Source organism: Aythya marila (assembly GCF_965140915.1).
Source record: "Aythya marila genome assembly, chromosome: 2".
Lineage (NCBI taxonomy): Eukaryota > Metazoa > Chordata > Aves > Anseriformes > Anatidae > Aythya > Aythya marila.
The window spans coordinates 71,626,322-71,652,788 of record NC_139043.1 but is presented as its reverse complement, the minus strand read 5'-3'; the positions used below and the strand labels follow the sequence as shown (position 1 = coordinate 71,652,788).

Here is a 26,467-nt window from a genome sequence, read left to right as displayed (position 1 = left end):
CTCCTTTTCTGCTTGGACATTTGTTTATAGGGTACACTCGATGTAGGACTAATTGATTCTGTCTGTGCTGCTGACAATCCAGATAGGTAAGTCAGAACCATGACTGGTGACTTTCTTTTTCTCATTTCTCTAGTCAAAATGAGATGCTTCTTATTTTAGTCCCTATATTCTGCTGGCCATCCAGGCATTATTTTTGTCTCCCTTTTCATAATATCAAACGCCACATTGAAAGAGGGAAGGTAAGTAGAGTGATGTTTTATGTGAGGACTTCACTAACTTCCCTGACATTACTCCATATGTGAACCATTCAGCTGTTTTACTAATATGGTGATCCAAAAGCAGAAGATTAAATGTTTCTTTCACTTACACAAGTAATACTCCTGAAAAAGAGAAGCCTATTTTTGAGTCCCTTAGCAATACGGTAGAGAGAAAAAATCTTCTTAATATTTTGCCATTCATTTTCTCTTGCAAGAATGTTGTATTCTAGATGGATGATACTTATTTCCTAAAATAAAAATATCTTTTATAACAAACAAAATAATGCAGCGTTTTAAAAATAAACAGAAAACAGTCAGGGTATTCTTAGCTCTTGAACTAGCAACAGCGTACTGAGGGATAAAAAATTATCTGAGTTCAGACTATGGCTCTGGCTTTGAGGTGTTATTCATACTGGAACAGTTCATTACAGGCTCCTCATTGCAAATGTGTGAAACATCTGGGTTTAAGTTACTGGTTTCTCCTTGGCCTACCACAATCCTGATACTGCAAGTAGCTGTGATTGTAAGCTCAGGTTTTCTAAATAATACAAGACAGATGTCCAAAGCTTTCAGAATGTTAGAGAGGCATTTCTCCTGTAAGCATTTTTTTTCACACAGATTTTTTTCTTGTATTTTTTTTTTTTTTTTTTTAGTTCTCTGAGTCTAGGAATGCAAATCAGGGATGGAAGGGTTTTCAGTTAGGAAATTAATTTGACCGATGTAGGTGATAGAATAATTTTATCTTGACACATATGAAACCATTATTGCAACCTTAAAAGAGAGGAGCTAAGCAGAGAGCCTCTTAAATTTGTATTCAGAAGGAATCCCAAGAATGGAGTTTCTTCTGTTTCCCTAAACTGGGGAGAAGGGGAGCCTGTAAAGTTGGCTACTGTTGGTCAGAACCTCTTGTTTGATAGCTTGCTTTACTGTAGTTTATACCTTAGCTCTGTCCTTTTCATGTTACTTGACTTACTGTAACCTCCCTTCACCAATATTCACCAAAATATTATATATTTATCTCCTAATCATTTTTATTACTTTTTCTTTATGCTGACTTCTATCAAGCTTTAAACAACACACACACACATCGGACATATTGGGTCATATTTGGGTGAACCATTGCCATAAACAATTTTAATTGGTTCTAAATTCTACCCAATTACCTTCTTGCTAGAACCATATAACGAAAGCCTATGCCCTTCTTATGCATGGGGTAGCCCAGACTGCATCATTCCCTTTTTCTACACCTGATACAGGTCTTAGCAAGTGGGTGGACATGGTCCTGGGCAACCTCCTCTAGGTGTCCCTGCTTGAGAAGCAGGGTTGGACCAGGTGGTCTACAGAGGTCCCTTCCAACCTCAACCAGTCTGTGATTCTGTGTTACAATATGAAAAGAATTAATGGTAAAGGGTTGAAACAAGTGTTTATAGGCTGAAAAACCTACACCTCTAATCCAGAGAGCCATCAGAACAGTTCACTCAGGCTAGTTCTTTATGCTTCAGTGAATCCTGGTGTAGGATTGGATAAAAGCCAGAGTGTCATTATAAATGGATTGTACTGTCTGCAAATTGGGATGCACTGCATTAAAAATAAAAGAATGTGTTCACATGCTGCTTCACTACAGACCATTGTAAATTGTTGATTTTAGCTAATGTAACTACCGAAGCAGACACGCTAAATAGATCCAACCCTGAAATAAAATTGTGATTAAGATTGAAAGCTGATTAAAGATTTGATTTTTTTTCTCATGATAGATTTATTTTGAGAATAGGACAAGTTGCAATTTAAATTGAACCCTTCCACTATTCAGAGCCTGACCATTTCAGTGTGAATCCAACACAGTCATGTCTTTTAAAATGCCTAATACTTTTTAGATCTAGTGGTGTTGAAATAAATGCTGTAGAGGTGGACAATATTTATCTGAATACAAAAATGCAAACAATGGATGGTGTTTATGCTTATGGTGAATGACTTAAGCAGCATGTTGACTGTAAAGGCTTTTTTGATCTTTATTTTCATAGACCCAATTCCTTTGTGATCATCACTGCTAATCGTGTTCTTCACTGTAATGCTGACACTCCTGAAGAGATGCATCACTGGATAACCCTGCTTCAGAGGTCAAAGGGGGACACTAGAGTGGAAGGACAAGAATTCATTGTGAGGGGTAAGAACCAAGTCGAATAAAGTAAACAATATCCATTAACCTCAAAAGAGATGGTACCCCAATACAATCTGTGTAATATGCTAGCATAGTATGGCAGTGTTGGAGCCTCATCTTTGTACAGTTTAACTAACTCACAAATGAAAACAGCTGAAATTATCTCACTCTCATAGATTCATTACGGTGAGGAAATCCCTCCAAGATCATTTGGCCCAACCAGCCCCCTACTACCAACGTCACCCATTAAACCACATCCCCAAGTGGCAGGTCCAACCTTTCCTTGAACACCCCCATGGACAGTGACTCTACCACCTCCCTGGGCAACCCATTCCAATGCCCGACTACTCTTTCTGAGAAGAAATTTCTCCTAATTTTTGACAAACATCAGGTATTTATAAACAGAAAGGAATGAAAATCTAAAATCTCAGCCCATTTAATGAAATACCATATTTTTTCATAGACAGCCTGAACCTTGGATAATCCCTGCTGCTTTATAGGTGCCCGTACTTAAAAATATGTTCTGTTACAACCTGCAGTGCAAACTAACATGCAGTAAATGAGAAGAAAGGGGTACTGGTTAGAGATTATGGGGAGGGAGCAGAGGCAGATAACTCCAGGGTTAGAAGACACTAATATGGACAAAAGCAACTTTGTAAGTTGACAAAAGAATTTCTCTACGTAAACACCAAAGTTGAAAAGTTTTCATATAGATTTTATATGGTATTTTCATCATTTCTTTGCTTGAAAATTTTACTCAAAGTTGTTTAATATGTGAGCTAAATAATTTACATCATGTTTTTGTTGTTAGAAGTATGCAACTAACTTGTAGCAACTTAATTTTGTCCAACTGTTAAAAAAAAACAAACAAACAAATGTGATTTAAATTGTGTCTTTAATAGGATGGCTACATAAGGAAGTAAAAAACAACCCAAAGATGTCTTCATTAAAACTGAAGAAGCGTTGGTTTGTTTTGACACACAATTCTTTGGACTATTACAAGAGTTCTGAGAAAAATGCTTTGAAATTGGGTACACTGGTCCTAAACAGCCTCTGTTCAGTGGTCCCTCCTGATGAAAAAATCTTCAAAGAGACAGGTAATTGTCTGCTCAGGGTTCAAGTCTCCTTTCAGTTACCTTCTGGCCTACCTACCTAGTAATACAACAAACACTGCATAAGAATATTTTAAATAGATTATTAGAGTTGCAGTTTGATAACCAAATCAGGTCCCTAAGTCACTGAGGTATTTTACATGGACTACTGGGCAGAAGACAGGTAATTATGTACACAACAGTAAAAATTGTTCTCAACAGCATTCAAATTACTGACCAACACTGCTGCTAAATTAGCTTGAACACGTATGCTTTCACTTTAAAGACACATGGGTAGCAATTGTGAGGGCAAACATTCGTGGAGCAAGTGTAAAGAAATCTAGAGTAAAAGTCCTCAGTGCTAACCTACATACTACGTCTGAGTCATCTGCAGAGCACATTTCCATGCTGGTTTTCAGCTCAGACATGGCTGTTTGCAAATGAGAAGCATTGACAGCCCTATGTAATCTCACTGGGGTCACTGACACTTCAAAGAGGCTTTTGCTAGTGAGAGATGAAATAGATTTTATTTAATTGAATCTGCTTCATAAAAAGCCTATACAATGATGCAGAGAGTGAATTTGAATTGAAATGCTCTTCTGTCATCTTTGCCACTTCATTTGTGTGAAATTAATGACTGTTTTAAAAAAGCAGTAGCAGCTCGTGCTTTATACCTGTTAGCATGTGTGCCATAGATGATGAAAGACTCATATACAAAACAAGACTTAGATTTTTCTTCTACAGACAGGACTGGAGAAGCAGGGCCTGCAAGCCATGTATCACTCACAGTATTCCACAATGATGTTCTGTGATCACTTGTACTAAGATTACTGGGTGAAATGGAAGACAGCATGGTGATGGTTGCGTTCTAAGATTATTCTTATGCTTTTTTAATTGAGAGAAACTCCTTTAAAACCATACTGTCCAGATTATGTTACTGAATTGCCAGTACAACTTCTTAGTCCCTGAAAAACTGCCAGCCCAATCCAGAATTCAGCATTCAGGGTCTCATGGGACTATCTGTTTTCAGAGAGAAGTCATGGTATATTTATAGACGCTGCTTCCATGGTTAACAATTTTTATTGTTGTGCTAGGCTATTGGAATGTAACTGTGTATGGACGCAAACATTGCTACCGTCTCTACACAAAATTGCTTAATGAAGCGACCCGCTGGTCAAGTGCCATCCAGAATGTGATTGACACAAAAGCACCGATTGATACCCCAACTCAGCAGCTTATTCAGGATATTAAGGTAGGAACAAACAGGTGGAACTGGGAAAGAAGAGTTGTTTAAATAAATATTTTAAATCGGTCTTTTTTTTTTTTAATGTTGCCTTTGCAGTATGTAGTAATAAAGCAGAAAACATGAATTTTAGTCATGCAGTGACATGGACTGAAATTGTGGAATCTCATGTATTCACTCACCTGCTAAAGGAATTTTTATTTAAACAGTATAAGAACAAAGTATGAATTGCAAATTGAAGGGAAAGAGGGAAAACTTTTTTCATTAAAACAGTAATAAGCTGTACTGTTTTGGGCAACTTAACAGACGTTGCTGTATCAGGCAGTAGAGCTGTAGTGTGTGAGTTCATGAGTTAGCAGACTTGTCTGGCTATGTCCACAGTGAGCAGCGTGCCAGGATGTGGATTAGACAGCTCCTGTGACTTTTATTTTTATTTTTTTAATTCTCCCCTCACCCCCAATGTCTTTCATTTCTTGTTTTATGATAGCATTGGTTAATCATGTCTCTGCATGGCAAGAAACATGCTCTATGAACGTTTACTGCTTTATGATCCTGCTGGGGACATTGCATGCATACCCAAAGAAGGTCTAGAGATTTTTGTTGATCTGCTTTCAGGAGAAGGGATAATGCTTTTTTTTTTTTTTTTTTTTTTAGTATCTTCTAAGAATCAAGGGGGAGAACTACCAACCTTTTTTCTTAGTGGAAGCCTCTGTCATGGAGAAAAATTATCAGGTCCTAAGTTCTAAATTTCAAAACTCCAAAGGCTGTTGAGAGCCTTTCTTCAGAGCAGTAGAAATATGTGGAAGTTCAGGATTGACAGAAGACAGTAATCACACATTTGTCGGACTTGAGCTAAGAAAGAACAGTATTTAGACATCAGAGTGGGTGCATCAGGTTTACAGCAGCTATTTTTCTGGACTGTTTTGCTGATGGTAGTTCCAGCAGATTACAACTGAAAAGGCCAATTAGGTATGCTGGAAAAATCATTCTAAACTTAACAATATCTTGATATAATTTCCGCCATGAAATACTGGAATAAAATAATTGTACAATGAAAACACACTTCCAAAAAACTTTATGAAACTTGTATCTCCTGCAGCACTGTTATGGTTAGTTTTTTTACTGCATAGATAAAGAAAGCTTATGCAACTACTGAGGTTAGCAGGCACTAAGCATTCATAGCCTGCAGAAAGCCATGACAGCCACAGTACCTGCAAGTGGATTTAGCACCAGATAGTATCAGTAACACTGATGACTGACCTTTTCATAGCCAACCTAAAGGCACAAAGCATTGCATCACTGTTAGTGCTGAACCCCAAATCCTGCTTTTTTCTTACCTCAATAGGAAAACTGCCTGAATGCTGATGTGGTTGAGCAGATCTATAAGAGAAACCCTATTCTCCGTTACACTCATCATCCGTTGCACTCGCCATTATTGCCGCTGCCTTATGGGGACATCAATCTAAACTGTAAGTTTTTCAGCCATAGAAACACTTTTCTGTATGAAAAGCTAAACTCTGGGATGGGAGTTTTCAGTCCATGGGTATAGTGGAAAAATTATTTTTGTAATGCAAATAAAGAAGTTTCTCTGTTCTCTTGCAAAAGGTAGAGAACAGCAGTTTACCTAGCATAGAACCACGTGTTTGTGGTGCTCCTACAGGAGTGTTACAGGAAGGAAAATTGCTATTGCTGCTTTAAGACAAATTTGTTACCCTCACCAACACAGCTAAGATGACAAAGTTTGAAAAGCCTGGCACTGAAATCAGGAAAAAAAGCCAATTCATTCAGTCTCCTTGAATCATACACTCCTTCTCAAATTATTGTTTTTTCATACCCCATGAGGGGAGCTGCAGCTGCACAACTTCAGTTCACAAGTGTAAGGTTCATCAGTTGTGGTGGGAAGTATTACTTCCATGAAACAAGTTGTGAGTGGGCATGCTTTGAAAAAGTAATGGTTCATTTATGCCTGAAGCAGGTGTAATCATGTCTTCTAACAATATTTGTTCAATCACTAACTCAGAAGTCTGTTTTAAATGAACAGTTCACGGTTATCGATGGTTATGAATATGATGCCTGTAAATGGATTTGCTTATGTTATTTTGCAACTGCGTAGTAAACAAGATTTGTCTCAGATCAGAAGTTTCATCCCTGGGAGGAGGGTGGAAGGTGACAGTTGATCAAAAGCTAAGGTATTTCTGATAATGCTTCCTAAATCACGTGATATCCTGCTGCATGAATGAAAATGAAAAATAAAATCCTAGGAGAAACCTCTGCTTTCTCTTTTTCTTCCTCCTCCTGTCCATTGGCAAGCCACAATTCTGATCTTGAGCTGGTCACTTTAGCTGGTTGTCCCATGCACAAAACGCAACATGATTGCTTTCTAATCCCCATAGACAGAAAAGGCTAGTTCTCTCTGAGGTAGAAGTCTTTCCAAAATCTTCCTATATTAAATAGCTCTCTACAGATGGGCTGATGTTCGGTTATTGCCATGACTTGCAGCTGAGTTCTAGTTACTTTCTCTAATAGTATAATGTTAGGTTAGAAATTTAGTGTATGTAATATATGTCTGTACTGCTTCCTGCTTTGATGGCCTAGCTGATTCAGACACCGGAGCAATCTCTCATTCCTTGAACCCAAGCACCATGGTGCTTTTAAGAATATTGTGCAAGTTCTTAGCCCGTGCTGAAAAACTTGTATTGTGAAAATCAATCAAATCACCTTCTTTTCCAGGACTTCAAAAGAAAGTTGCAGTTTCATGGCAGAGATTTTGTTTTATTCATATTTTTTGGGTTTAATTGAACTTCTACTGCTGTAGACAAAAGCGATGTCATGAACTTGTCACTTTCCTTAATCCAGTCATGCTTTACCTCGCTTAAAATCTGACTAGCTTTCCACTTTCTTGTGACAGTGACAAAGTGATACACTTCCAGCAGTGTGGATCCTTTCTCCATCAAAGAAGCTTCTCCATCAAAAATCTCTGATCAAGCAAAATACACATTCTAAACTACATTGTCAGAAATTTCAAAATGGTATTTTATTACATTCAGAACAAATCTCAATAACAGAATAGCTCATAAAATGAGTTGGCATTATACAATGGAAATGGAAACGATCCATTCTAATATCTTGCATAATAAGGGCCATGGAATATATCACTGGGCAATTCCTATGGTAAGCCTGAGTGTTTTCTCTTTCATATCTCAGTCTAAATACCGTTCTCCCTGTTTTTTGTTTGCAGTGCTGAAAGATAAAGGTTACACAACTTTGCAGGATGAAGCTATCAAGATATTTAATTCTTTACAGCAGCTGGAGTCTATGTCTGATCCCATCCCTATAATTCAAGGTATCCTCCAAACAGGACATGATTTACGACCTCTTCGAGATGAGCTCTACTGTCAGCTCATCAAGCAGACCAATAAAGTGCCTAACCCTGGGAGCGTGGGGAACCTTTATAGTTGGCAAATACTCACCTGCATGAGTTGCACATTTCTGCCAAGTCGTAGCATCCTCAAATATCTCAAGTTTCATCTCAAAAGGTGAGAAGCTTTCAGCTACAAGAGCAAGAAGTTTCTTCACTCACTGTCTTTTTCCCCATAACATGTAACAGGGTTTAGACATCTCATAGTGAGATTTGAAGATACATTCACTTACTGAACTGGTTATGCTAAAGAGTAAATCTGAAAAGAAAAAAAAAAGGTTGTAAGAAAACAGTGTTTGAGTTGATCTTGATTCTTATTCAAGGAATCGAGCAAAACCCCATGAAACTGAATGCATAATCATTATTTATTAATGTTGACAAAAGGCAGGGGGTAAGGGGGGCTTTCTATAAGTTTGTGTAGTTGCTTAAATGGCTCACAGCAAGTATGCACAGGTCCTGTTTCTAACTGTCCAAATCAAGTTCCTAAAAATTATTCATCATGCTTACCTTAGTTTTTTGAGGTATTATGCACATAAAAGAATATTACAGTGTTTAAAGATGTACTAGAGTAAAAATGTCTATTTGCAAATCTAATTTAAGACTTTAGCAACCGTTGAGGGGAAAAAAAAAAAAACACAAAACAACATTTCTGACAGCTAAGCATTAACCAGAATGTGGAGTTCCTCTTGCTCTGATGCAGCCGAAGAATGTAAAGCGTGTCCCCTTAGGAAAAGTAGTACAATAGTAACAAACTGTTCTCGGTAATTTAAAAGTCACATCTATGTTTATGCTAGAACATGGATACTGTAAATCACTTTGCTGAATGTAGTTATTTTATAAAATGTTTGTAAAATCCTTGAAGACATACCTGTCAAAGTGAGATTAGTGAAATACATCAAACACTATGCATAAATGTTGGAATTTTAAAAAATATAACAATATTGATTCACCTTTTTAATTAAAATCAGTTCATAAAATAGTCTCCCTGTTTAAAAAAAAATAAAAATAAAGCTATCTGACACAATATTTGCAGGTTGGTTTCAACACTATAGCTGCACAATCTTCTTAAAGCATTTCTGTAATTCTTCAGGAATCTTTTTATGCCTTGTAGATGATGAATCTGTAATTTTTCATACACTCATAAATGAAACCTTATTAGGTTGAAGAAGCTGATATTTTGTCATTGGAAATATTACACAAACACTCTGTACTAAAAGCTACTGGAATTCAGTGGTTTTCAATAATTAAAAGTTCATTAAATTCATTATAAATAAAATATTATAGTAATGTATAATCAAAAATGAGTTCATTAAAGTTATTGCTGAATACTTGTAGTACTAACTGCTGAACAGTAAGGTTTGAGAGAATTTTCAAGAATGTCATGAATAGAAATCAAGTATCCTAAGTGACACTACTGCAAAACTGAGCTGTCAATTTTTTTTTTTCTGTAGTACCTCAGTGTAGGTTTGTCTTTATTCAACTACTGTTATTGACCGGAAAGGGAGTTGATTGCAATGAGATTATTACAGTTATCCTGCTGTCAAATCTGAGCCGTTACAGTGTTCCTGTAGTTAATGCTATAAAGGCTGTTCAGTTTTTGCTTTTTGTTAGGTTTGCAGAACAAGATGATGTATGTACATAAGTTACCGCACAGTAAATCGTGTTAGAACACTTTCCTTGACAGTGAAGATAAACCTTTGACTGTGCCAATTAAATAGCATACTGAATACAGCAGTACTTTGTCACTTTCAGGAAATAATGGTTCTCAAATAAATAAACTTTCTGTTTTGCAGACTGGCAACTTAAACAATATTTGTCTTACAGAGTTCGTGACCAGTTTCCAGGAACTGAAATGGAGAAATACGCACTTTTTACTTACGAATCTCTGAAAAAAACCAAATGCAGAGAGTTTGTGCCATCACGGGATGAAATAGAAGCCCTGATCAGCAGACAGGAAATGACATCTACGGTGTATTGCCATGGTGGGGGCTCCTGTAAGATTACGATCAACTCACACACCACAGCTGGAGAGGTGAGAAGTGGTGGCGGACAGCTTTGGCACAGAACCAGTGTTTCCCTGTAATGGCAGTTCCAGCTAGTAGCGGTGTTAAGCCCTTGGAAGCACCATCGGTGTCTCTGCCAGGTGGGAGGGCACAGTCACTGCTGTCAGGGCAGGAAGGCTTACAGGTCTCTGCCGCACCCCTCCAGAATGTTCTGTAGAAATACCGGCTACCACAACTGTCTTTATACTGCAGAGGATTACCCAGCAATAGCTCTCTCGTAGGAAAAAAATGCAGGATAGACTAAGCAACTCAATAGAGGCATTATTGGAATAACTTCAGGTATATACTGATGTGTACGAGGCCAAATTGTTTGCTAAGCTGGAACACTTTAGCCGAGTTGGTAAAATACAAAGGTTATTTATATCTGGGCAGGTGATAGCACATATATATTCTGAAGGAATCATCCTTACTTAGGATAAAAATGAATGTGGAATTTGGTAACAATTAATACTGATGATGAGAATATCTTAGCAGCATTTTTAGCCTAACGTAAAACCTATTTTTTAATTTCTCCTACTTATTTGTCTTGCCTCTGTGGTACTACTTTTCCGTGCTATGGTTTCTTCATGTGCTGTTTTTCATTAGGTGGTTGAAAAGTTAATTCGTGGTTTGGCCATGGAGGACAGCAGAAATATGTTTGCTTTGTTTGAATACAATGGAACTACTGATAAAGCAATTGAAAGCAGAACCATTGTGGCTGATGTCTTGGCGAAATTTGAAAAGTGAGTGCACCTCTCCTTCTCTCCTGCCAAATCTAATAAATAGCAATTAATACATTTCTTATGTTATATGCATGACAATCAGCATCCTTTATCTACATACTGCTGGGACTGTTTAGTCTGGAGAAGAGGAGGTGTGGGGGAGACCTTATTACTCTCTACAACTGCCTGAAAGGAAGGTGTGGGGAGCTGGGGGTCAGCCTTTTCTTGCAGGTAACTAGTGATAGGACTATAGGGAATGGCCTCAAGTTGGGCCAGGGGAGGTTCAGGTTGGAAATGAGGAGAATTTTCTTCTCAGAAAAAGCAGTTAGGTATTGAAACTGGTTGCCCAGGGAGGTGGTGGCATCACCGTCCCTGGGGGTGTTCAAGGAAAGGTTGGACGTGGTGCTTGGGGACATAGTTTAGTGGGTGACGTTGGTGGAAGGGGGATGGTTGGACCAGATGATCTTGGAGGGCTTTTTCAACCCTAGTGCTTCTATGATAATAATGAGGGAAAAAAGGAATGTCTAATGTGCAAGTACAGTTTGTAACATGATAACTTAATAATGTTACTTTTATCAACACTTGTCTGAGCCATAGATAAAAGATTGTGAAGATAAATTGGGTTAGAAACAGTTGACTGAGGACTGAGACAACATTTGTAAGTCCTTGATTTAGTTTTGGGCTTTAAATACATATTTATGTGTATCTCCAGATCACATAAGTCAGGTATACTTGAAACAACTAACGGCTGTCAACGATACCAGATTGCTACCAGGTGTAGGAAAGCAAAATTCAGCTAATGCCATGCTGAAATTTTTCATGTGTCAATTTAGAAAGGAGTTTGATTATGAAGGTCTGATCTCTCTCTCTCCCTTTCCACACACACCTGTAGGCTTGCTGCCACTGCCGAAGCTGGGGAGATGCACTGGAAGTTCTACTTCAAGCTCTACTGCTTCCTGGACACGGAACATGTCCCAAAAGATAGCGTGGAATTTGCCTTTATGTTTGAGCAGGTAAGAAAAAAGGTTTTGTTCTGAGGCAATTTTAAGAGAAGGAAAAAAGCGAGATCTAGGCAACAAGGGGAATGTTTTGATTGTGCTTCTGTTTAACTAAATGCACTATTCAAGCAGCAAATGTAGAAATAATAATAATGAAAAAATAAAGGCAATTCAGTGATAAAAATAAGCTTATCCTGACATAAATTAACCAAATGTGATTCACCTAGTGTTATGACTATTCTTGCTTCTGGGTTACCTGTGAATTGCTTTATGTGTAGTGGTGAAAAAAATGGATAACTGGACCTATGCTAGATAATTTATATACAGGGGGGGAAAGATGATAATGCCTGCATTTCATTTTGCTCTTATGAAACCATTTTCTTAAGAAATAACAACAAATAAAGTAAAAATATGTAATTAGCAAGCAAATTCTGAGATACCCATATTGGCAACAGTATAGAACTAATCAGACATCAGCTTTTCTTTTCAAAACCTGATTGGTATTTCATAGGCACCATAGTAAAACAAATCAGTCTGCTCTCAGCCATAACCATAAGACAGGTATGGTAAGCCAAAATCCACTTAATCACGGTGCTGAGCAAAGAGTGAGGCCATACTGCAAAAATGATTTGTAATGAAAACTAAATGCCTCAGCAGTTGGATTTCTATTTTATGAAGTCTTGCAATTACTCTGAAACTTGCTGATGACAGATATTATTGTGGAAAGACGTCCTCCTTTTCTACTATACTGCAGATGGCTAAAAAGTCTTACAGTGAACAGCTTCTTTCAGGTGTGTACTAGGCACTTAAAGATTTCAGTGTCTTGGCATGCAAACAAGTTCACATAAGTGTTCTGTTGGCAGGTAAGCATGAAGTGATCAGGAGCTTACATATTTTAATTTTTGTATGGATGAAGCCTTTTCCTCTTCCCACAAGATTGGGAACACGTTCACTGTAATGGAGTATTTCTTCCTTTCCACAGTTAGGGTTTTAAAGCACCACGTTACAGCACAAGTCTACCAGAATTCTCCTTGCAGAGCCTACTGCTGTAGCTCGATCTAGAAACACTCATTGTTGGCTGAAGGATCTGGGCAACAAGCCTGCCTTGGCTGGGCTTAGAAGCGTTGCCAGTCTGAAGACTGTCTGTTTTTACATACTGAAGAGTCCGCCAGTTCATGCCTCCACTTTGTGATGAAGTTTAAACTGTAATAAGAAAATCCATGAGAGTTCTGCATCAGATTTGTTTTATTGGTTTATATGACAGATCATTTTCATGCAGCATTCAGTACCGACTGGTGTTGAGCCAAATATTTTATGTCTTGCTAAGACCAGTAGTATTACAGTTATAAAGCATGGCACACTCAATACTTATGATTAATATTAAAATACCTGAAAGAGGTTCATCAGTTCTGTTGTTTTTTCAATTTGCTGTCAGTGTCAGACATGGATGTTTTTCAGCAACTAACTTCAGAGAGATCCCTTCTGTCTAAAGTTTTGGTTCTGTAACCTACATTTTTAAAATTAATTTAATAATTATATCTGGGACCCTTTTAAGATTTACTGTTTTCCCTCATTGCAGTCTGTTACAAAGCTGTCTTAGGGTTTTGCTCATCATTCACGAAACATCAGTTTCACAGACAGATTATTAATAGCACTGAGTCAAAGTAGATAACTATTTCTTCCCAATGCCCTTGAACATAGATGACTTCCCCCAAGCAAGTGTTTAGATCCTGATTTTCTCCCCTTTAAATTTTCTTCTCCTTTCAGTGGTTCAGTTGCCCTTACGTAATTGAATTCTCAAAGAGCTGTACTAGTATGAGAAATTCCCGTGAGCAAGTTCATCAATTGCTTTGCAGTTCTTCTGGTAAACCCTGTCTTAACCGGTTTAACAAATTTCCCATGAGATTTACCACATTTGTTTTATTTGATGGTTCATTTATTTCAGATCCTGGGTTTGCTTGGCGCTAAATCTGTTTCCCATTTCTCTCTCAGTTCTTTCAAATATTAGTTTGTACATAAAAAGTTACCTTTTTCCTCTCTTTAGGCTCATGAAGCAGTGATTAGAGGACACTATCCTGCTCCTGAAGAAACGCTCCAGGTCCTTGCAGCTTTGCGTCTCCAGTACCTTCAGGGAGATTACACTCCACATACCACCATACCAGAAATGGAGGAAGTATATCCCTTGCAAAAGTTGAAGTCTCGAATTACACAGTCTACCAAAACATTTACTGCAGCAGAGAAGGCTGAGAAGAAACGAGCCAGCTTTCTTGAAGGAACATTGCGGAGGAGCTTTCGCAGTGGCTCTGTCAGCAAACAAAAGGTTGAGGAGGACCAGATGTTAGACATGTGGGTCAAAGAGGAAATCTCAGCTTCCAGGACTAGTATTATTGACAAATGGAAAAAACTGCAGAGGATGAACCAGGAGCAGGCTATGGCAAAGTATATGGCTTTGATTAAGGAATGGCCTGGCTATGGGTCAACACTGTTTGACGTAGAGGTGAGTAAGACCTTCTGACCACTCAAAATATAGGTTGTGCTGTATAGCTGGTGATCTCATTACAGACTAGTGAAACCATAAATGCCATATCACAAATGCTCAGACAGCTGATGTAATAAAAAGTTGCATATTAAAAGCATGCTCCAGTTAGCATGCACTGTAGGCATTTAAATCCACCACTTACCCATAAAATACAGAGGGACAGAATGCTACCCTGTAAGTTTGTAAAGTAAGTGTGTTTAGGAGAAACATAAGATGTTGTTCAAAGATGAAGAAGCAATACACTTCTTTTTAAAAAGAGCTACAGGCAAGAATCTCAACAGTAAGTGTGGTGTGGCTCCTTCTGTTACTGTTACTTTTAATTTACATTCTTTCCTCTAGTGCAAAGAAGGAGGTTTCCCACAAGAGTTGTGGCTTGGAGTCAGTGCTGATGCTGTTTCTGTCTACAAGCGTGGGGAAGGAAGGCCTTTGGAGGTGTTTCAGTATGAACATATCTTGTCATTCGGAGCACCTCTTGCCAACACCTACAAGATTGTGGTGGATGAGAGAGAATTGCTTTTTGAGACTAGTGAGGTAAGAGCAAGAAGGAATTTTGTCAGTACTATCGTCTTTCTGTTCTGATAGCCAGATCACTTGGTAATTAAAGAAGCTGCTGCGACTGTTAACAGTGTTTTTTTTCAGATCCCTGTAAAGCTAAAGGGAAGTTATCATGAGATGGATATAAGTCCTGAGTTTTTATTTAACAGCAAAAGACTTGTGCTGAAAGCTCAACAGTTTCTTTTACTGCTAGTGTATAAAGGAACTCATTCACATACTGTTACCTTACTGAGGACTTTCTGCTCTTTATTCTCTTTTGGCAGGTGGTTGACATTGCAAAGCTGATGAAAGCTTACATCAGTATGATTGTGAAAAAACGCTACAGCACCTCTCGATCAGTGAGTAGTCATGGAAGCCAGGGCAGCTCCAGGTGAAAACAAAACCAGTTCTACTGCACTCTAAATAGAACATATCGCTGCTTGGCCTCAAAATGACCTGATGATACTGATCACATCTGTTGACAAGCTAACCAAGAACCAGAATTTCCAAGGAAAGCATCTTCCAACCTTGTTGTAGAAAGACCAGAGGGTGGGGAGGGAAAAATCAGCTGAAATAGTCACATACTGGAACTGCTAGCTCACTCAAAACTTTCCAAAGCATTATTATCTTCAGTTGATGTAACAAATGCCTTAGGACTGGATACTCTGCAATACAAGCAGTAATAAGTGCCTTACAACATTAAACCCAACTTGCATTGACCTAAAATTGATGATAGTGGAGGGGAAACTTTTCACCCTTTCAGAACACTGAAAACAAAGTTTTATTCATCCATTCTGCACTAACCTACTGGCCTGCACATATGTGGGAAGAGGGAGGGAAGAAGAGTAAGGTATATTTTTTTGGAGAGCTGCTGGCAGCCTTCCTGACAGATGCCAACACTTTGCTTCTTCTTGCTTCTGTGGATGTGCACATTGCACGTGCATATTTGAGCTGTCAGTAAATTTGACTAATTTTATTCTGTATTTCATAAGTCTTTCAAAGCAAAGGGAAAAAGTATGTGCAATGGTGTAAACAGTCTTTCTGTACATTTTAATAGTTCAGAGTTATAGTTGTTACAATTGTATGGTTACTTTATAAGCAGTTTTATTAACAACTAAATTCCAAAATTTTCATACATTGGTTTTACTATTGCAAATATGTATTACCCTATAAGTAGCAGAAGTCTGCATTCTGTATCTGCTGTATTATAAAGAGAGATGTAGCTGAGAATATTTATAGACTGCTCTAATACAGAAATACAATTATCAGTTCCAGTACTCCATAATGGCAGCATAAGTTTTTAATATTAAAAATTTTCTTTTAAAGACACCATTCTTGTAATTGTGGCTGGACTCTCCAACCCAGACTGACTGGCAAAGGTCAGAGCCATTCAGAATTCACTGAATACAATGCAACTGCTTTAATATAGAGTTCTATATTTTACTTGGTTGCCTGATGAAGTTTCTTGACAGTACCCTGTAAATACATTGGGGAATATCAGCTAAAAGTAAGCTGATTTTGGACTTTTATTTTTGTACAGAAATAACTGTAATATAAGGCAAAATTTTGATCAAAGGTATCTTTTAGCCCACAGGAAAAAAAAAAAAAAAGGAAAAAATATTTACTGTTATTAAAAACCTCAGCCTTTAAAGAATTATGCCTACTTACTCAAAAAAAAAAAAATAAAAATGTCCAGCAATAAAGAAAATGTATGTAATGTGTTTTGTTTCCACTTTATACCGAGTTGGATGTACAGAAACCCATTAATTCTGCGAAGTCAGGAAAACAGGGCTGCCTCCACATAATGGGTTTGCTTGGAAAGGTGCATGTGCTTTGTGTTGTGATGGGGAAGTTTCCATCTCTGATCAAAACTACCCACTTAATCACATGATACGTGTCAGTTACACCAATACAACACCAGGGTAAGATTGCTGAGCAATTCCACTCTACAAGCAATATGCAAGTAAAACTTTTTGCTTAGCCTTGATGTAAAGTAGCTGGCCTTTAACTAGCCATCTACAGTACTTAGGGCAGCAAGCACTTCCCTCATAAGTGCACACAGCCTTTATATGTGTTGTGGTTTAACCTGGCTGGCAGCTAAACACCACACGGCAGTTCTCTCACCCTCCCTCTCTGGGATGGGGGGGAGAAACAGGAAAGTGAAGCCTGTGAGTTGAGATAAAGACAGTTTATTAAGACAGAAAAATAATAATAGCAATAATAATAACAACAATAATGATGATAATAGTACTGCTAATAATAATGTTTACAAAACAAGTGATGCGCAATGCAGTAGTTCACCACCCGCTGACCAATGCCCAGCCTAACCCCAAGCAGTCCAGCCCTCCTCCCCGGCTAGCCACCCCTATATATTGTTCAGCATGGCATCAGATGGTATGGAATACCCCTTTGGACAGCTTGGGTCAGCTGCTCTGGGTCTGTCCCCTCCCAGCTCCTGCTGCACCCCCAGCCTGCCCAATGGCAGGACAGTGAGAAACTGAAAAGTCCTTGGCTTGGTATAAGCACTGCTCTGCAACAATTAAAACATTGGGGTGTTATCAGCACTCTTCTCATCCTAAGCCAAAACATAGCATTCTACCAGCTACTAGGAAGAAAATTAACCCTGTCCTAACTGAAACCAGGACAATATGCTACAGGGACATGAGAAATCCTATGAGGAATCCTCAAATTTGCCTGAACTGGCAAATAATTTCAGTCACTCTGTCAGAGACACGCTTGTTAATAATGATAGTACTAAATTTTTCCCCATATTTCATGCCCCCCCTTCCCCTAGCGAAGAGGAACTTACCTAAGGAAAAAAAGAAAATGAGAGAACTGTAACTCCAGGATGTGCCTGTATATGAATTGTTAGTCATATTGTACTGTATATATTATCTGTACAAACACAATATTGTGTATATTTTGCACACACAGTACTAGTGACTAACAGTTCTGATTTTTCCCATATACAAGTTATTTAGAAAGAACTCAGCTGATTTTAGCAAGACATCCCTGGAATAACATAAAAAACAAATTTCAGCCAGTGTTGCAAGAGGGTTTAGTTTTGTTTAAGTGCTGTGGCAGGGACTTCTCTGAGCATGTTCACAAACAACATCATCATTAATAGGTGGTTAAAAAATAAAAATAAAGTGACAGTCTTGTTGAGGGTTATAGCCTTGAGAAGCCAAAGCCAGTTCTCCAGTCCCAATTCATTTACTTCCTAACTGACTTGTGGATGCCATCAACCATTAGGAGGGGTATTTACTCTTAGTCAATCCACAGAAGCAGCAGTCACTGCCTCTAAGAGTTTCTCTTCATGCGAATTCCACCAATCTTCCACACAAATCTCAGTTACTGCTGTGGAGGCAAATAAAAAAGTTTGTAATTGTTAATATCCAAAAGAATGTACAGTTATAAAAAATTTTGTTTGGTTGGTTTTGTTTTGTTTTATTATTATTAAAAATCAATATCACATAATAGATAAGCCTAGGTTTGAAATTTTAATGTTCCTGAAATTATAAAATACTTAAACATGCATTTAGGCAATAACCCAGCCTTGGAAATTATTTTCGTTCAGTGAAGACATCCCAAGAACGCAAGAAATTTCTTACTAAAGCCAGAAATTCTCTCCTGCTTATGATTTCTACTGTTACAGTAGCAGTTGAGCTTATCTGCACAAAGAAGAGGAGCTGCTCTCATAAATCAGACTACATTTTTATATTTGTATTGAAATATTTTTTTTTTCCAACACAACAAACATTGGAGAAGCCTACCACTACTTCCAAGAGGTGAGCTGTACTTCTGGACAGATATAGGACTGCAGCTACTCCACCGTGTTGTCTTAATGTTTGGTTCTAAAGAACTAAGCATGTGCTTCTGCCTGAAACCTTGGAGTTCAAAGTCAAATCCAGTTAAACTTTGTCCTTCAGTGCATGCCATCAGAAAACTAAGACATACAAAAAAAGAAAGCTATCTCAGGTGTTACAAGATCGCTTAACTTTTTTTTTTAAGAGGACTACTACTTGAGGAAAGAAGAGGAAGGAAGGGGGTATGGGCAGTTCTCCTCTGCCAAGTTGTATCCTCAGTCTTCCAGCCTCTTTTTTGGTAACTCAGTGGTGGAGCACAAGTAAACATTGCATAAGGCTCCTCTTCTCTCCAGTAAGTTCCTGTACTTTCTGAGGCCTGACAGTGCATTCCTGGTTGCTCCAGGTTGAATGCATCAGACATCATAAGCTACTGACTATTAACCAGCTAAAGGAGTCTAGAACAAACTAGGTCCAGTCCTTCTGGAGAGATGGGGAACTTTACTGTGTATTTTGTGGTCTTCAGGATTTGAAGCCATCCTGCTCCTGGGGAGAGGTAACGAGCAGTTCTTGCCTGCCACTCCCCAGCGGACAGGCCAGTGCTGCTGCCAGCACCCCACCAGCTGGTGGCCATGGGGTACCCATGCCTCTTGTGGGCCGGCTGCAGGGTGCTCTGCTGCAGGTCACATCAGGAGCACTGCCACGAAGGGGCCAGTTACTGCATGGCTGGACAGAGCCTGACAAAATCCCTTTGGGCAGAAACGTCGCCCTCCAAGTCTGCTGACTGCCTGGTCACATAGGCCGCAGTGAGAAAAGGCTCACGACCCCACTGGAGAGATGGGCTGCCAGACCCCGCCAGGGCAAAAGCTGCTCGGTCAAGCCTAGGAATACGCCCAGGTAATCGGCAGGGTAAGGCAGCAGCTGCAAGGGAAATACAGTCGTACATTATCCTATTAGCACACCCCTATCCTAACGCCCTTAAAGCTGGCCGTGTCCTCAGGCTTCAGTCTAACAAGCGCTTTCCTTGAGCCTTATAACAGAAATACATCCATCTGTAAGGGTGCCAGAAGCCTTAATAAACTTAATTATACAAGTTAGGCACAGGAAATTGCTTCATCCAAAAGGTGTTGCATCAGAAACCTAGGTTTCAATCCCCGTGTTTCTGAGACATACAGCTGTAAGAGCAGGTACATGCAGGTTTGCACCAGCACAAACTCCAAATGGCCTACAGAACGGAAAGTCATTCTGGCATAAGCCCTGCATTACAGCAACTCGGGCAGAACAGTGGGAATTTCTTGCGTGCAGACTAGTTCTCACAGCATTTATACCCCACATCATCATTTACAGCTCTGTGAAGCAAATATGGAAACCAAGCAAATATGACAGCACTGTCTTGACTATATCTAATCCTGTATGGTGTCCAGCCCTAGAAACCCACTGCATTTCACTCCCTCAGACAGAGGGATACAGCTACCAATGGTGCAGTTGGCACAACTACCTTGACACACGGCTGCAGGGTGGGTGAGATTGCAGAGACAGGCGTTTGCAGTATGTTGACAGGACTTCACCCGCTTCTTTCAAATTACTGAGTTACTAATTCCAGTTAAACTCACATTGCAAGCAAACACCTAATAAGAGTCTTGATCTCCTTAATTACATTTTTTAAAAAAGCACTGTCAAACATCTGAGCTTCATAGAACTGCTCACACATACAGCTTATGTGTAAAAAGTCAGTTCATGAACAAAGTCAACATTACAATCAAATTCAACTAATTACTTTCCTCTCCCAGTGTCTGAGACATTGTATGGTTTTACCACGGTACTAATTATTTTTGCTTCAGTCACGTTTCTTACAAATAAAGCCAAGACACTAATGTACAAATTTGCTGATTCCCAGTGATTTTGATTCTGCCTTACTAATCACACTCCCCCTTTTATTAGCTTACCTGTTTCATAAATTCTTAACAATTATCAGAGTCAGAGAGGGTCCTGGCCTGCTTGGCCTGCTCTCAGGCAGAGTTGACCAAAGAGTGCAGTTAAACCTATAATGTCATTATTGACTCCTTCCCACACACATTCAAACAGCCAATGCTATATAAGAGGTTAATGTAATTATGTCCAGAATTAGAACTATGAAAATCGATTAAAGTTATTAATCTTCCACATCATGATTAACCAGACAAGAACAGCAACATATTTTAGTGTTGAATAACACCTGTAAAATTTTGCATAAATATTTTATGAGAAGGCTGTACAGTACAATTTCTGAGCCAAAAACATTTGTCTTAACTGGTTTCTTAATGGGCTTTGACCATAGCTTCTGAGCCTGTGAACATGCATTTTCTTTCAGAAATTCCTTTGTCTCAGGTCCTAGACTATTATATCAAAGATACTTCCTTTCTAACTTAAAGTTGATCAGTTTGTATTATCCAAGCAACCATCTAATGCCACATCAACAACTCAAAAATGTTGATATGTACACCATTACACTAGCTCAATTCTGCAAAACCCAGATTCAGAGAACACTACATTTGAGAAAGGAACATTGACCATTGCTCTCACACGTATTAACCATGCAAAATGGAGTATCTGTTGCAGGGTGTAGTGGGTTTACGTGGCAAGGTTTTGGTAGCAGGGGGCCATAGGGGTGGTTTCTGTGAGAAGGATCTAGAAGCTGTCCCATGTTTGGTAAGGGCCCCACTGCTGACCTGAGCTGAGCCAATAAGTGATGTTGTTTTGCACCTCTGTGAGAGCAGGTGCTCTATTTAAGACAGGGAAAAAACGCTGCGCCACACAGCAGCTGGGAGAGTGAGAGGAGTGAGGAACAGCCTTGCAGGCGCCAAGGTCAGTGTAGAAGGAGGGAGAGAGGTGCTCCAGGCGCCGGAGCAGAAGTCCCCTGCAGCCTGTGGTGAGGACCATGGTGAAGCAGGATGTCCCCCTGCAGCCCATGGAGTACCACGGTGGAGCAGGGTTCCACGCTGCAGCCCGTGGAGGAGACCACGGTGGAGCAGGTGGCCCTGCACCGAGGGAGGCTGCCGCCTGTGGAAGACCCCTGCCGGAGCAGATTCCAGGCTGGACCTGTAGCCCGTGGAGAGGAGACCACGCAGGAGCAGGTGACCTGGCAGGAGGTGCTGCCCGTAGGGGAGCCAGGTTGGAGCAGTTTTCTCCTGAGGGATGGACCCCGTGGTACGGGGCAGTTCTGGAAGAGCTGCTGCCTGTGGGAAGCCCACGCCGGATCAGTTCATCAAGGACTGTATCCTGTGGGAGGGACCCCACAGCACAGGGGACGCGAGTGGCCAAGAAGAAGCGCTGTAGACTGACCATAACCCCCATTCCCCCGTTCCCCTGCGCCGCTTGGGGGGAGGAGGTGGAAGAGGGTGGATGGGGGGGAAGGTGCTTTTGGTTTCTTTCCTTTGTTTCTCACTTCTCTAGCTTGTTAGTAATAAGCAATAAATCTTACTATCTCCCTATGCCGAGTCTGTTTGGCCCGTTACAATAATTACTGTGTGATCTTCTTGTCCTTATCTCAACCTTTGAGCCCTTTTCATAGTATTTTCTCCCCGTTCCTTTTTGAGGAGGGGGAGTGAGAGAGCAGCTGTGGTGGAGCTCGGCTGCCCACTCGAGCGGAACCACAACACAGGGCTATCAGAGCATCCCGACCAACATCTCTATTACAGGAAAAACTAAAACTGAACAATAAGCATGGTTCTTCCATATATTACTTCACTATTGGATTCTACTGTTAAAGCTTTGAGATCACCAGCATTAAGAAGCAGCATAACCTAGTGGCGAGAAAAAACCACTACCAAATACTAACATTTCTGGATAAGAAGCAGCATCAACACTCATATCATAACATTGTCAATTTTTTATTTATTTATTTTTTAATCTTGTACCACTTGGTAGTTTTAACTTACAAAGCCAGTAAGTCACATGAATTCCAGCTGCCCAACAGAAACATTCCAGGGTAACACGAGTATTTTTGAGAAGTCTGAATTGGGAAACTTTTATTTTGCTTAGCATGCTATGCATATTAATGTATTTCTTCCCATAAATATACATCTATGCAGACATGGTGTTAAAAGAACCAAGTTTTCATTTCATCCTATCAGCTAACATTGTCTACTACAATCCAGCATAATTATGTATCCCCTAAGCAGTCTCATAACCTCAGACAACCAAGCATTTCATTTTAAGGCTGCTTACAAGCTTTTGCAAGCACAGACTTTTCTTAAGATTTGTTTTAGAAATCAACCACAGCTTTGATTTGTAAATTACAAGTTCTCATGGTTTTCGTTATTTATATTGGGAAAGTACCTGGGAAATCTGTTTGACATTGCACCCTGCTTATTAGGTTTGGCACTCTGCAAACACACATTATAAGGCCAGTAAAGACTTCAATCTGTAAAGACTTCAATCAAACAGAAAAGACAAAAAACAGGTCAAGAAGACACAAGGAGACAATACAATCTTCTCATGCAACAGGACAATGGGAATACTGGAGTGAAGATCTCTTCATTCCCAGCCAGTACTCTCTTTTCCAGGTTAGTGTAAAAGCCAGCGGAGGCAGCACAAGCATTCTAAACACCATAATCCTGCTGATAACAAAGTGTTAAGGTTTGTGTTTTAATTAACTTCTCCCATAAATTGTCCTTCTTTAGATAAGGAAAGTTAATCACAAATTTATTAGATCACATGAGAAGTAAAAATGAGGAGACAGTAAGAAAAAGCAACATACAATCTTCATACAGTACCAAACAACTTTAGTGACTAAAGTTGTTTAAAGGTAGAATATAATTTTGGACAAGATATACTATGCTGCATTTGACACACAAAACTTAAAAATACTTTTACTCACGAAGAAAAAAAAAAAAAAGCAAGCAGCAAAGCTGACAGTTGAGAGAAACAGCAGAGGGCAGTCTCTAAAAGCATTTCTGGAAGGTGACTGATGTTCTCGCAGACTCTAGCAATTATGTCTCTGAATTTCCCTGCATTTCCTTTAGCTATTAGTTAGTTACAACAACCAAAATACACTGTACTGAACCCCAAGACCTGGAATAATGAAGTGGATGCTGTGTATTTAAAACACTGCTCAGGGAATGAAAGTGCAGTAGGACAGTTAGTGCCTGCCACTCTAACAGATACACAAACTTCTAAGTAAAATACTTTGAAAGGTGAGACAGACATTAACTGTGTGGTACATTATGTAGGACAAATTTTAACATTTTCCTGTTTAACATTATGACATATTCAAGCCAAAAAACAAACAAACAAACAAACAAAAAAAACAGTTTGGGATGTAGTTTCAACAATACCCCACAATAGAGGAGACACCTTTTGGAGGCTGAAAGGTTAAGAGGGTGCGCATAAAAGGAGAAAAACTGTTTGGCTGTTATTAATTCGGAACTTATTCTACTCTTAAACTGCAACTATAAAAGATATCAGAGGTAAGTAAACACTGAGAAAGTCCACAAAAGCATTCATGAAGCTTCAGGCAGAAGCAGAAGTAAAGAAAGGTGCATGCTATGTATATCAACATCATGTATGACACCAGTCTTTAAAAAGAGTTCAAGTGATCCAGGGAACTAAAGGCTTTTAATGTTAATTAGGGAATATTAAAATAAACAACATAACTAGTGGACACCTGGAGAAATATAATCTACTGGGGAGAGGCAGTACAGACTGTACAATAAAGCTCTGTGTTGGAGTTCTTTGATGGCCTTAATGACCAGTGCATGAGGGAAAACTATTTCATGTGGATTTCCAAAAAGCTTTTGGCAAAACTCATCGCCTAAGGCTTTAGGAAAGCTATGAAACCACAAAAGAAGTGAAGTTCTGATGTGGAAGAATAGTTGGCTGTAAGATAGGGAACAGACAGTAAGAGGAAATGGTCCGCTCTCAACATAGAGAGGAGACCACCAGTGAAGTTCTGCAGGGGTTCTGCAGAGGCAGGGGATGTGGGGGGAAACCCAATCCCAGATCCAACTGTACAACAACAAGTTCTGAACTGATTGTTATCACTAAGAGACAAAATAGTGACAGTGTAGTAGTTTCTGGAAAATACCGACTCAGTATTTGGAACCAGTTTTAAAAAACAAAATCAGATGCTAGAAATTATTACCAAAGGCACATCAGCACACTTTAGAGCAGTGCTAGGAAACCTAAATCCATTACCCTACAATACACCACTTTGAATGCAGTGATGATGTGACTAGAACTGCACAAGAAGAATATACCAGAACTGGGAAATTTTCAGAGATGGGCAACAAGGATGAGCACTGCCATAGGACTGCTACTGTATGAAGAATGACTAAAACATGACTCTTCAGCCTCAAAACAGAGGCAAGGTAGGAAGTGGCATGGTGATGACAGGATACAGAGTCCATAATCATGCACTAACTACGGGTCATAAACAGGACAAGGGAAGTGGTTCTTCTCCTCTTTCTACCATGTGAGAGACCACACGTGGAACACTATGTTCAGTTCCAGGCTACCAAAACAAGACACCCGCTGACATCCTGTAATGAGTCCAGAGGGCCCATGGAAGGTCAAGGGCCTGCAGCATGTGATGTAGAAGGAGGGACTGAGAGAGCTGGGCTTGTTCACTCTGGAGGACAGAAGGTGAACGGGGATCTAGATGATGATCTTCAAGGTCTCTTCCAACCCAAACCATTCTATGAGCCTATGATCTACATGCAAAGTATGTAGTGTATGGTTATGGGACAGAGCAGTCCTCCTCCTCTTAGATGATGCACAGCAAATAAAGAGGTAGAGAACAAAAACTGCAGCATGAGAAATTTTGAATAGGAAATTCTTTGTGAAAAAGTATTCTTCACAATGAAGGTGGTCAAACACTGGAACAGGCAGCCCAGAGCATGCTGTAGTATCTCCAATCCTCACAAACGTTCAGAACTAAGCTGGGCATGACAGGGAGTGACCTGACGTAACTGTTGAGTAAGAATGCAGACCGACTGTCTCCCAGACATTGCTTCCAAACTAACTTATTCTGTGGCCCTGTGATGAAATAAAACAGACAGGAAGCAAGGGGTTTTTGTTTGTTTGTTTGTTTGTTTGTTTTTTAAAAGGGGTGTGGGGTGAATCTACACAGCAGGTAACAGACCTGTGTAACTCCTTGATAAAGGATACTGTTGTGTCTAAGAACATGAATTCAAGGAGCTACTCTAGGAGCATTTGGAAGAGAAACCCAGTAGGGAATTACTAAATAAGCAAGCCATACTGGGCTCAAGAAATTTTCTGACCAGAAGACAGTTGGAGGCTGGGAGAGAATTGAAAAGATGAACAAAGCATTATATATATACTTGCTCAGTTCTTCTGTAGTCTACTACTTCTACTTTTATTGTCTCCACTTCTGAGAAGAACCCACACTAATAAATATCAACTTAAACTACTAAAAAGAAACAAACCAGAAAATATAGGACAGGGATTTTTGTGCTGTTTCAGAAACTATGGACATCTGTAGCTGATAATGAAAAACACATTGAAAGTCGCATTCCACCCTCAGTCCTCCTTTTCCTGTTGCATGAAGGCTATTCTGAGAAGCAGAAAAGATCTTCAGACTTCTTAGTTAGAACACTTAATATCTGCTTTAGTGTTGAACATTTAACAGCTTTAAATCACATCTGGCAGATTTTTGCATTACCA

General features: G+C 39.4%; 1 protein-coding gene across 2 annotated transcripts in view; it reads left to right on the top strand.

Annotated features, from left to right (window-relative positions):
* MYO10 (myosin X) overlaps positions 1 to 18,452 on the top strand; it is a 164,518-nt gene extending 146,066 nt beyond the window's left edge. For both annotated transcript variants that reach the window (XM_082754759.1, XM_082754758.1), the window contains 12 exons: positions 31 to 86; positions 2,279 to 2,421; positions 3,318 to 3,512; positions 4,601 to 4,758; positions 6,095 to 6,218; positions 7,988 to 8,285; positions 9,992 to 10,199; positions 10,816 to 10,952; positions 11,824 to 11,944; positions 13,974 to 14,426; positions 14,808 to 14,999; positions 15,287 to 18,452. In XM_082754759.1, coding sequence (XP_082610885.1) covers positions 31 to 86; positions 2,279 to 2,421; positions 3,318 to 3,512; positions 4,601 to 4,758; positions 6,095 to 6,218; positions 7,988 to 8,285; positions 9,992 to 10,199; positions 10,816 to 10,952; positions 11,824 to 11,944; positions 13,974 to 14,426; positions 14,808 to 14,999; positions 15,287 to 15,397 — 2,196 coding nt within the window. In that variant the 3' untranslated portion in view covers positions 15,398 to 18,452. The remainder of the gene's footprint in view (positions 1 to 30; positions 87 to 2,278; positions 2,422 to 3,317; positions 3,513 to 4,600; positions 4,759 to 6,094; positions 6,219 to 7,987; positions 8,286 to 9,991; positions 10,200 to 10,815; positions 10,953 to 11,823; positions 11,945 to 13,973; positions 14,427 to 14,807; positions 15,000 to 15,286) is intronic.
* Positions 18,453 to 26,467: the final 8,015 nt, after the last annotated feature.